The sequence below is a fragment of the Hyla sarda genome, chromosome 3 (genome assembly GCF_029499605.1).
Source record: "Hyla sarda isolate aHylSar1 chromosome 3, aHylSar1.hap1, whole genome shotgun sequence".
Classification (NCBI taxonomy): domain Eukaryota; kingdom Metazoa; phylum Chordata; class Amphibia; order Anura; family Hylidae; genus Hyla; species Hyla sarda.
This window is the reverse complement of record NC_079191.1, coordinates 30,233,798-30,246,981: the sequence shown is the minus strand read 5'-3', so window position 1 is coordinate 30,246,981 and position 13,184 is coordinate 30,233,798. Positions and strand designations below refer to the sequence as shown.

The 13,184-nt window shown below is 43.2% G+C and overlaps 1 protein-coding gene across 1 annotated transcript in view; it reads left to right on the top strand.

Annotated features, from left to right (window-relative positions):
* Positions 1 to 12,190, top strand: part of LOC130360962 (uncharacterized) — a 32,839-nt gene extending 20,649 nt beyond the window's left edge. Inside the window, exon 4 of the mRNA XM_056563518.1 lies at positions 11,942 to 12,190. Within this exon, the coding sequence (XP_056419493.1) occupies positions 11,942 to 12,190 (249 nt within the window). The remainder of the gene's footprint in view (positions 1 to 11,941) is intronic.
* The last annotated feature ends 994 nt before the right edge of the window (positions 12,191 to 13,184 follow it).

Genomic DNA, 13,184 nt, shown 5'->3' with positions numbered 1-13,184 from the left:
CGGAAAACCCATTCTACTGAATGTTACCTTCATGCAGCAATGTTACCTGAGCTGAATTTTGGTCTGAAATTCTGTTGTGTGAACCCGGCCTTAGGGTAACACCCCCCAACCCTTTACACAAGTTCTAAAAACATACAGTCTTTGGTCATACTAAGGGCCCATTCACACTATGTATATTTGGAGCTTAATTCCGCACCTGAGTTCTGTTGCAGAAACTCCATTCCGTTGCATTATTTTCAATGGGATTCTGCAGAACCATTCACACTATGTCATTCTTTTGGCGGGATGTGATCAGAAATGCGTTGCCATCTATGGAGACTGCACCTTTCTAAGTGTTCATAAAGCGCACGTCAGATGAAATATCCATCCAAAATATCTCCGGGCAGAGATTTGGTAATGTGAATGAGTCCTTAGGAGGTAACATCTCAGGGGCATCTTTAAAGGATGTTCTCATTGCACAGTGCAGTATTTCTCATCTGGGATTCAGACCCATGTACCTGGCTTTACAGGTGCAGGATTCTTTCTCACCTGACAATCTCTCATTTGGGTGATACATTTTTTTTTATTCTATGATCTATATATGTGTTTTTATATCCTTGAGAACATCCTGTCACTACTGGATCTTCCTGATCTTGTTTGACTTGTTTTTATTGGCTTGTCCAACCCCATCTCTGGACCTTTTTTCGATCCAAACTTCAAGTTAAAGGGGTATTCCATTTTTTTTTATTTGACTATGCTACAGGGGCTGTAAAGTTAGTGTAGTTCATAATATAGTGTCTGTACCTGTGTTTGATGGTTTTCTCACAATTCTTCTGTGATTTTCACGCCAATATTTATTTTTACCAGCATACAAAATGACTGTTGTCTCGGATTTTTCCCAGCTTGCAATGCGGCCGAGACCTGACTCACTAGTCAGCTGATGACAGGGAGCCTGTCTGCTTCAATGGGTGGAGGGATCAATCTGCAACTAATGCAACAGCTGTGGGCACCTTGATTGAAAACCACAGGTCTTTAGTTTCAATGGGTGGGGTGGCTGATGTGTGGGAGGGAGGGAAAGGGCATTGTGGGATTTGTAGTCAAAAAACATAAGTCAAACAGGAAATACAAGTTCACAAAAAGCTAGCCACTGACAGGATCCGGACTGGTATGTAGCGAGGACACTGGTGGTGGATCCTCTGTGTCAGTGGGGTGATGGCGTGGGCTGTACCAGGGGAACGGAATCTAAGGGGTTACGGGTTTTCACAAGAGCCCGCCGCAAAGCGGGATGGACTTGCAGCAGCAGGTAACCCCCAGGTCGTTCCACCCGATAGCGACTCAACCTCACTAACAGCTGAGACAGGCGCAGTACACAAGGACAAGGCAAGAGCAAGGTCGGACGTAGCAGAAGGTCTGGGCAGGCAGCAATGGTTCGTAGTCAGGGGCAATGGCAAGGGTCTGGATACACAGGCTTGGGATACACAAAAAGCTTTCTCAGGGCACTAGGGCAACAAGATCTGGCAGGGACAGGAAGGGGAAGTTGTTTTTTATGGAGTGGAAGTGCTTAGGAACTAATTGGGCCAGGCACCAATCAATGGTGCACTGGCCCTTTAAATCTGAGAGACCCAACGCGCGCGCGCCCTTGAGAGCGGGGCCGCGCGCACCGGGACTGAGCAGAAGGACGGGGCCGGTAAGAGACAGGGAATGCGACCCAAGGGCGGGCACGTCCCACCACGGGTGTCGCATCCCCGCCAAGGGACATAGAGCAGCGCTCCCGGTCAGACTCGCAGACTGGAGCGCTGCAAGCAGAGGAGTAACGCCGCGACGCTCCGGAGGGGAAGCGGTGCCCAGAGCGATCGGCGTTACAGCCACAGTGTTATGGTAATTTCATGACATGGCCATTTAGCCCCAAGACAAGCGCAGATCCTTCCTAAGCATGCCCATTACTGTCTGCCACGTACATACTAATATCACATTATGCTGGATAACCCCTTTAAGTGGTGTTAGAAAGGATAGATGGCTGGAATTATATTCAAATCCCCACTGCTCCCCTGAACCTTCGGTGACGGAGAAGGTTGTTCATATATACAGGTGGTGCTCTACTATGCTGAACTTCAGTCTGTGACATCAGGTATATGAAGAGATTACAGTGGCACTCACCAGGTACATTTTCTTCGTGCTTTATTAATGAACATCCATACATTGCAGGTTACCGTTCAAGCATTTCACTGTTTAGGTGCAGACACTGGTGTATTCAGCTGGATTACAGGTAAACGGGTGTACCCATAATCCATCTGAATGCACCGGTGACTGCACCCACACAATGAGATGCTTGAAGTGTAACCTGTACTGTATGGATGTTCATTATTAAAGCATGAAGAAACATACCTGGTGAGTGCCACTATTATCTCTTGGAGAGGAGAGGAAATGTTGACCAATCAGATTGTTTCTTTTATTTCTGAAAAGACCTCTGAGAAATAAAAGAAGCAATCTGATTGGTTGTTATGGGCAACTGGTCAATTTCTTCTGCACAAGTTTTGATAAATCTTTTCTATAGTGCTGTGTCTTTGTGCTCCATTGAGGTTTTGGGGATGGAGTGTATGTTTGGGGGACTCAATTATTAGGGGGACAGACAGGGCAATCTGTCACAAAGACCGGGATCGCCGAACAGTGTGTTGTCTGCCTGGCGCACGAGTTCGGCACATCGCGGATCGGGTTGACAGGTTGTTGGGCGGGGCTGGAGAGGACCCAGCAGTCATGGTACATATTGGCACCAATGACAAAGTAAGAGGTAGGTGGAGTGTCCTTAAAAATGATTTCAGGGACTTAGGCCGCAAGCTTAAGGCAAGGACCTCCAAGGTAGTCTTTTCTGAAATATTACCTGTACCACGATCCACACCAGAGAGGCAGCGGGAGATCAGGGAGGTAAACAAGTGGCTCAGAAGCTGGTGTAGGAAGGAAGGGTTTGGGTTCATGGAGAACTGGGCTGACTTCGCTGTCGGTTACCGGCTCTACCGTAGGGACGAGCTGCACCTCAATGGGGAGGGTGCAGCTTTGCTTGGGGAGAAGATGGCTAGAAGGGTGGAGGAGTGTTTAAACTAGGGACTTGGGAGGAGGGAACCTACAGCAAAGAGGGGGAAGATAGTGTAGATAGAGAGGTGGGAATTATAAATGTACCTGGGGGTGGAGCGGAGGGAGGGGTTAGAATAGTTAATAGGAATAAGCTTCATAGGAAAATAAAACTTACACCCTTGAATCCCATTAACCCCAATAACATAAAGGATGGAAATGTAAAGTGTATGTTCACAAATGCCAGAAGCCTAGCAAATAAAATGGGGGAACTTGAGGCCTTGATACTGGAGGAACATATTGATATAGTTGGGGTCACTGAGACATGGCTGGACTCCTCGCATGACTGGGCTGTCAATCTGCAGGGGTTTACATTGTTTCGCAAGGATAGAATGAACAGAAAAGGTGGTGGAGTCTGTCTGTATGTAAGAAGTGGTATGAAAGTCAGTGTGAACGATGCCATAGTGTGTGATGATTCTGAGGATGTGGAATCATTGTGGGTAGAATTACAAAAGGAGGGAAATACTGAAAAAATAGTATTTGGTGTAATCTACAGACCCCCTAATATCAATGAAGAGATAGAAGTTCGGCTTCATAAACAAATAGAGAGGGCCGCCCGGGCAGGTACAGTGGTAATAATGGGAGATTTTAACTATCCAGATATAGATTGGGGTCCGGGGTTGGCTAAGACTACAAAGGGGCGACAATTCCTAAATTTATTGCAGGATAATTTTATGGGCCAGTTTGTGGAGGACCCAACAAGAAGTGATGCCTTGTTGGATCTGATCATTTCCAACAACGCAGAGCTGGTTGGTAATGTAACTGTGCGGGAAAACCTTGGTAATAGCGACCACAATATAGTTACTTTTAACTTAAAATGTAGAAAACAAAGACAGGCGGGGAAGGCAAAAACATATAACTTTAAAAAGGCAAATTTCCCTGGGCTGAGGGCTGCACTACAGGACATAGACTGGGGGGAGGTGTTGTCAAATACTGATACAGAAGGTAAATGGGACATCTTTAAATCAACTCTAAATAACTATACAGCTAAATATATACCAAAGGGGAACAAATATAAACGATTAAAACTAAATCCTACATGGCTGACACATGATGTTAAAAGAGCAATAAACAACAAAAAAATAGCCTTCAAAAAATACAAATCTGATGGGTCAGCTATAACATTTAAACAGTACAAGGAGCTTAATAAAATCTGTAAAAATGTAATAAAAACAGCAAAAATTCAAAATGAGAGACAGGTGTCCAAAGAATTGATGTAATAATGATAATGATAATGGGGAGGTTGTCACGGGCGATCAAGAGAAGGCGGAGCTACTGAATGGGTTCTTTAGTTCTGTATACACTATGGAAGAAGGAGCTGACATTGGCCAGGTCAGTGCTGGTAACACATCATGTAATGTACTGAACTGGCTTAATGTAGAGATGGTACAAGGTAAGTTAAGTGATATAAATGTAAGCAAATCTCCAGGACCGGATGGACTACACCCAAGAGTTCTTAGAGAGGTAAGTTCAGTAATATCTGTACCCCTGTTCATGATATTTAGAGATTCTCTGGTGTCTGGTATTGTGCCAAGGGACTGGCGCAAGGCGAATGTGGTGCCAATCTTCAAAAAGGGCTCTAGGTCTTCCCCAGGAAACTATAGACCAGTAAGTTTAACGTGCATTGTGGGTAAATTGTTTGAAGGACTTATAAGGGATTACATACAGGAATACATAGGGGATAATTGTATTATAAGTTATAGCCAGCATGGGTTTACTAAGGATAGAAGTTGTCAAACCAATCTAATTTGCTTTTATGAAGAGGTAAGTAGAAGCCTTGACAGAGGAATGGCTGTGGATATAGTGTTTCTGGATTTTGCTAAAGCGTTTAAAACTGTCCCTCATAGACGTCTGACAGGTAAGTTAAGGTCTTTGGGTTTGGAAATTTTAGTTTGTAACTGGATTGAACACTGGCTCATGGATCGTACCCAGAGAGTGGTGGTCAATGATTCGTACTCTGATTGGTCCCCGGTTATTAGTGGTGTACCCCAAGGTTCTGTACTGGGCCCGCTGTTGTTTAATTTATTTATTAATGATATAGAGGATGGTATTAACAGCTCTGTTTCTATCTTTGCAGATGACACCAAGCTTTGTAGCACAGTACAGTCTATAGAGGATGTGCATAAGTTACAAGATGACTTGGATAGACTAAGTGTCTGGGCATCCACTTGGCAAATGAGGTTCAATGTGGATAAATGTAAAGTTATGCATCTGGGTACTAATAACCTGCATGTGTCGTATGTCTTAGGGGGGATTAAACTGGCAGAGTCACTGGTAGAGAAGGATCTGGGTGTACTTGTAGATCACAGACTACAGAATAGCATGCAATGTCAGGCTGCTGCTTCCAAAGCCGGCAGGATATTGTCATGTATCAAAAGAGGCATGGACTCAAGGGACAGGGACATAATACTCCCCCTTTATAAAGCATTGGTACGGCCTCACCTGGAATATGCTGTTCAGTTTTGGGCACCTGTCCATAAAAGGGACACTGCGGAGTTGGAAAGGGTGCAGAGACGCGCGACTAAACTAATATGGGGCATGGAACATCTTAGCTATGAGGAGCGATTAAAGGAGTTACAATTGTTTAGTCTTGAGAAGAGACGTTTAAGGGTGGATATGATAAACGTATATAAGTATATTAATGGCCCATACAAAAAATATGGAGAAAAACTGTTCCAGGTTAAACCCCCCCAAAGGACGAGGGGGCACTCCCTCCGTCTGGAGAAGAAAAAGTTTAGTCTCAAGGGGCGACACGCCTTCTTTACCGTGAGGACTGTGAATTTATGGAACGGTCTACCTCAGGAACTGGTCACAGCTAGAACAATTTACAGCTTTAAAACAGGATTAGATACATTCCTGGAACAAAATAACATTAATGCTTATGAAGAAATATAAAATCCCATCCCTTCCCCAATATCGCGCCACACCCCTACCCCTTAATTCCCTGATTGAACTTGATGGACATATGTCTTTTTTCGACCGTACTAACTATGTAACTATGTAACTATGTTATCCTTTCCTGGGCTATGGCAACCCCTTCAAGGATTTAAATTTCATATGAAACCCATTCAACATAATAAGGGAGATTTAACAAAACCTGTGGCAGAGAAAAGTTCCCATTTGCCCACAGCAATCAATCAGATGGCTTCTTTTGCAGGCCTCTGCAAAATGAAAGCAGGGATCTGATTGGTTGCTATGGGCAACTCAGCAACTTTTCTTCTAGACAGGTTTTGATAAATCTCCCTTGACGTATATCAGCTTTTTGCATTGCTCACTGCGCATGCGCTACTATCGTTAACCATGCGTCTTGTGCTTGTTCCTGTAGTGGTCATGTGACCCCTAACAAGGTGCTATGGCCCATGAGGAGAACTGTGTAAGCAATCTCAATGAAGGAATATTTTTTTACTGTGCCAAAATTGTATGATGTATTTAGTCCCAAAAATACAGAGGTTTTCCTTAAATGAGGCACATATACAGTTTACTTACTGGCCTATTGAATATAATAGCTGCATTCAGGAAGCCAATTATGAACGGTTATGGCGCCAAGTCCTAGTATACTACTTCTACAAAATAGTTAAATGTATGTAAGGAGTCTCAGGCCATACATGTGCCCCTAATAATCACTAAACCTCTCGGCAATAGATAATAGGAAAGAACTAATGTCCAATCTTTGACAGAGGTGCCTTGTTAAAACATAGCTTTTACTAGAAATGATTAAAAATAGATGAAAAAACAAATAATAGTGCACAAAAGTGGTAGAAAACAAAAAATACTATCTGTTATGTAGCAGTAAATACAGCCGTGTGTTCACACAGATGGTATATGATACATAAATATGCTCCTACTTGTCATCACAGTGGAGTATTGATTTAATAGAGTACACCATACTCCACTGACTATTCAAAGACAGTGCTCGCTAATCACAAACACGTCCTACTAAGTCCTTATTCCCAACGCGTTTCCATGCGGGCAATCAATGCAAATTGCTATTCCCCGCACTTCATCAGGGAATATAGAATATAGCATAAAAATATTGGAGCAATAGCCAAGAAATAATAAAATTAGAAGGAGGGGCCCATCATCATATCAACAAGGTATATAGTCGCATATGGATACATCAATGGGCAGATTAAATCACCCTCAAAGAAACTGATCCCCAAGTAAAACTTATCTATCCAGCCATCTGATATAGTAACCCCATGCTTCTGGGTAAAACAGACCTGTGGAGACAAAAAACAGATAAAAATTTTCCTTAGCAACACTGGGTTCACTTACCCCCTATGTCGCCCCTCAGGGAAATTAGAAATATTTACTCACGGACTGCTGGATAGGTAGGAGAGACCCAGGGGAACCGAATACTGAAATAACAATATACCCGTGCTCAATTCATCTATACAAACAAGCCGCAAGGTATTATCTAAATCGTAAGCACTTATTAAGATAATCCTAGAAGGCGTACATACCGTGTCGGCGAACAAAGCAATAAGCTGTCCCTGCAATGGCAGGGGGTCCCGGAACGGTGTCCAGGTTGTGAGCGTGTTAGGTGAACACGCCGGCGTCTCACTAACACCGGCGCGCATCCTATTTACGTCATCGGAGGCCCGTCCCCATGACGCCGCGGCTGGGGGCGCGGCCTCCACACGGAGCCGGATAGAAAACTGGCCTTGATCCGGCCCATGATAGAAAAGACGGCGGATGCGATATCGGTTACTCGTCTGCATAATGTTAACCAATAGACTCCTGACTTAGGCTAAACATAGGGACATTCAAAACCTTACATTTGCTCATTTGTTCTGTTAGGTGTGACCGGGATTAGTATCAACCATCACCCCTAGCAACAACCATAAGAAAGGCATATATAGCCCATGAAAGAGTTTTATCCAATACCAATTGTGATGAGCAGAAGGTCATTCTGGAGGGAGGCATGTAGGGGAGACTCGACGTCATTAGCCCGTAATTCACGGTAAATAATAAGAACACTTAGGAGAAATGGCAGAGTATTAGATATAGGTCCCACCGCTATTGTTGGTTCATATTCATAACCTTAATAGAGATTAAATAAGGTAAAGTCTTCAGATTCCCATAATGCCACAGCGTTAGATTTAATCTCTATTAAGGTTATGAATATGAACCAACAATACCGGTGGGACCTATATCTAATACTCTGCCATTATTATTTACCGTGAATTACGGGGGCTTCACCTAACACGCTCACAACCTGGACACCGTTCCGGGACCCCCTGCCATTGCAGGGACAGCTTATTGCTTTGTTCGCCGACACGGTATGTACGCCTTCTAGGATTATCTTAATAAGTGCTTACGATTTAGATAATACCTTGCGGCTTGTTTGTATAGATGAATTGAGCACGGGTATATTGTTATTTCAGTATTCGGTTCCCCTGGGTCTCTCCTACCTATCCAGCAGTCCGTGAGTAAATATTTCTAATTTCCCTGAGGGGCAACATAGGGGGTAAGTGAACCCAGTGTTGCTAAGGAAAATTTTTATCTGTTTTTGTCTCCACAGGTCTGTTTTACCCAGAAGCATGGGGTTACTATATCAGATGGCTGGATAGATAAGTTTTACTTGGGGATCAGTTTCTTTGAGGGTGATTTAATCTGCCCATTGATGTATCCATATGCGACTATATACCTTGTTGATATGATGATGGGCCCCGCCTTCTAATTTTATTATTTCTTGGCTATTGCTCCAATATTTTTATGCTATATTATATATCCCCTGATGAAGTGCGGGGAATAGCAATTTGCATTGATTGCCCACATGGAAACGCGTTGGGCATAAGGACTTAGTAGGACGTGTTTGTGATTAGCGAGCACTGTCTTTGAATAGTCAGTAGAGTATGGTGTACTCTATTAAATCAATACTCCACTGTGATGACAAGTAGGAGCATATTTATGTATCATATACCATCTGTGTGAACACATGGCTGTATTTACTGCTACATAACAGATAGTATTTTTTGTTTTCTACCACTTTTGTGCACTATTATTTGTTTTTTCATCTATTTTTAATCATTTCTAGTAAAAGCTATGTTTTAACAAGGCACCTCTGTCAAAGATTGGACATTAGTTCTTTCATACTACTTCTACACCAGAAAAAGTAAAATGGGGTACTCCGCCCCTAGACATCTTATCCAAAGGATAGGAGATAAGATGTCTGATCGCGGGGTTCCCGGCGCTGGGGACCTGCTCGCCCTCTCGTGATGTCACAGCCGTGCCCTCTCAATGCAAGTCTATGGGAGGGGGTGTGACGGGCTCGTTGCATTGAGGGGGTTGCATTGAGGGGGTGGAGCCGTGACATTACGAGTGGGGCACAGCCGTGACATCACGAGCCTCCAGTGCTGAACTTGACACTCTAAATGAACACCGGGTGCAGCTTGGACATCGCTGGGGTCTCCAGCGGCGGGAGCCCCACAATAAGACATCTTATCCCCTATCCTTTGGATAGGGGATAGGATGTCTGGGGGCGCAATACCTTTTTAAACCTGATGGTTCCATTGCACCCTGTTCTAAGTTGCACTTAAAACAATTTACAGCATAGGAACAGCATATTTTACTAAATAAAGGACCCTCTTCAGGAGACACCAAGCAACATCCAAAATCTTTATCTTATTTGGTATGTAAATAAATAGGAAATTCAATATCTGCAAGAAAAAACAAAAACAAATGAAAGGTTAAACAATTACATATAACTTCCTTCATAAACAACCTAGGTCAATGTATGAAGCACAATCTCTCTCTTTCTCTCTCTATAAATACAGTGACCCCCGACCTACGATGGCCCCCAGATATGATCATTTCAACATACAATGGTCTCTCAGAGGCAGCATCAACATACGATGCTTTTGTATGTCGGGGCCATCGCATAAACAGCTATCCGGCAGCGCAGACTGCTTCAGCTGCCACGGATAGCCGTTTACGGTGCCCTGTGTTTTTCCGCTGACGATCACTTACCTGTCCTCGGGGCTCCGGCACGTCCTCTTCGGGATCCCCTGCATCGCTGGCGCTCTCCATCGTCGTCATCACGTCGCTGCGTACGCCGTCCTGTCATCCAATAGGAGCGGCGTGCATAGGGACGTGATGGCGGCGACAGAGAGCGAGGATGCCGGGGAAGCAGAGGCCTTGCTGGAGCTTCGGGGACACCCCGGGGACGCGGCAACAGCAATTGAGGGTGACATCCAGGGCAGCGGTGACGAGTGGTGATGGTCTGGAGCAGCGGGGACACGTGAGTATAACTTCCAATACCAGTGGTCTTCAACCTGCGGACCTCCAGATGATGCAAAACTACAACTCCCAGCATGCCCGGACAGCCGTTGGCTGTCCGGCCATGCTGGGTGTTGTAGTTTTGCAACATCTGGAGGTCCGCAGGTTGTAGACCACTGTCCTATACTTTACATTGCACGGGTCCCTCAACATACGATGGTTTAAACAAACGATGGTCCATTTGGAACGGATTACCATTGTATGTTGAGGGAACACTGTACAAATATACATTTATCTAAAATATATTATATATAAAATGTTTGAGAATTGGCATATGATCACCTTTCCACCCCAATGGAAATATGTCTCTAGTTCTGATTATGTTCAATTATATTTTGGAATGAGACATGGATGGAACAATCTATTAGGACTATACATTAATTAGTTTAGTATTTAAAAACATTGAATGTTTTATTTAGAAACTTATTTTACATATGTTTCGTTAAGTACAAGTAAGGAAGGAACTTGACCTTGTTGACGATATATGTTTCAATTTAAACCATTGTTCTAGACCTAGACATGTACATAAACAATTAAAGTTCTAAATCTTCCTTCCCTGAATACTAAGAATTGTAAAGTATAAAGGGCACAAAATGTCCTGTGAAATTTTATAAGGAAATTAAAATGGGGATGAACTTCCCGGAACATTTGTATAGCGTTTGTTCTACTCCACCTGTAACTTTGCATTCTAGTAGATTTAGCTTGGCTATCAAGTTGATTTATGTAGTGATATAAGACAATTTATGTCCTTACTTGAAAGAAAAGAGCCACGGCATTGGGTAAACTTGCAAGTAAAAGCCTTCTTTATTGCAGCATAGCAGGGCGAAAAAGGAGCTGGACCAAGACGTCGACGAGCGCTGGTTTCGCGTCCAATGAGGCTTTGTGAAGGCATGATGGGAGTGGACGGAGCCCCGTCTGTGCCCTCCCTTTAACCAATCAAAATAACAAATATTAAAATCACATAACTTGTAACAAATACACACAAAATAAATACGATTAATGACAATTGAAAACAAAAGAAAGAAGGAATAAATATTATGGAGTATTAACCAACAATAGTAATAATAACAGTCAGAGAAATGAGGACAGATCATTCCGGTCGTTCCGAATGATCCATCTCGCTTCAGCCTGCAAAAGTCTGGTATGGCGATCTAAACCTCCTTCTCTGTGCATCATTCTTTGAAGACCCATGAACCTTAGTGAACTACTATTGCCATTGTGCATTTCATTAATATGGGAAATTTAACAGAGACACCCTTTGTCCGTCCCGATTGAGTAAACATGTTCCCGGAACCTATGAAACAAAGGGCGAATTGTTTTGCCTATATAGAATGGATGACAAGGGCATAACACCATGTATACAACAAAATCCGAACGCCATGTAATAAAATCGGATACAATATGGTTTATACACCCCAGCTGGATAGTAGCAGAGTGCTCAAATTGTTTGCAAAAAGAACAATGTTTTCCATTTTAAATTCCCTTTTGGAAGACTCTGCTGTATCCAGTTGTGGCCATTCTGAGGGATGCGACTCTTGACCAATTCGTCCCTTAGGTTCCAAGCTCTACAGAAGGATACAAGCGGTGGTTCAACTGTAAGGGATCGCAGTTCGGTATCAGCTTGTTTGATATGCCAGTTCTTTCGGATTATCTGTCTGAAATATTAGACATAGGACTGTGTTCAAATGAGAAAACAGCTCGGGTCAATCCACCCTTCCTGCCGATCCCCCTTCTGAACACCAGTTCTTCCCTGTCTTTCACTCTTGCCCTAGAGAAAGCATCCTGTATAATCTGCTCATTGTAACCCCTATCTCTTAGTCTCTGCATCAATTCACATGATTGTTGTAAAAATGATGAATATTCTGAGTTAATACGACGTAAACATAGAAATTGACTGTATGGTAATGATTTAGAAACATGAGCAGGGTGAAAACTGTTAAAATGCAGTAATGAATTGGTGGCTGTTTTTTTTCCTATAATCTTTTACCGAGATACCATAAGGAGAAGCAAGTAGTGTGACATCTAGAAATTATAGATATGTATCAGAGAGGTTCAATGTAAACTGCTAATTTAGATTATTAGTGTTAATGTACGTAACAAACTCATTAAACCTCTCCTTGGAGCAATCCCATATAATCAAGCAGTCGTCAATATATCTTGACCAATGTATTATGTTGGTTTTGAAGGGGTTGTCAGTGGAGTAAATTTATTCTCATAAGGCCAGAAATAAAATAGAATATGTTGGTGCCACTGGGGTGCCCATCGCCGTTCCGGTTCGCTGGGCAAACCAGTGGTCACCAAATTGAAAGGCATTGTGTTCCAGCACATACATAAGAGCTTCACAAATAAAATTCACACAGACCTGGTCCTTCCCTGCCCTCTCCAAAAAAGTCTGTATTGCCTTTACTCCATCTTGGTGGCGTATTCTGGTATACAAGGAGACCACATCTATAGTAGCCAACCTGTATCCCGAACGCCACTCAAGACCCTCTACTAGTTGAAGGAGAGCCTTCATATCAGCCAGGTAGGAGGGAACTGACTTTAGTAATGGGTGTAGGAACCAATCCAGGCATCGGGACAGGGGCTCAGAAAGAGAGCCCCTGCCCGACACAATCGGTCTCCCAGGCGGTTTTATCAGGGTCTTATGTATTTTTGGTAAATAATACCAGCAAGGTTTCTGTGGATTACAAGGGAAGAGTTTTTCAGCAAATTTTTTAGGGATTAATCCACCTAATACACCCTTCCTAAGTAAGGACTGCAACTTGGAAGAATAGCTCAGGGAAAGGTCCCCATCTAGT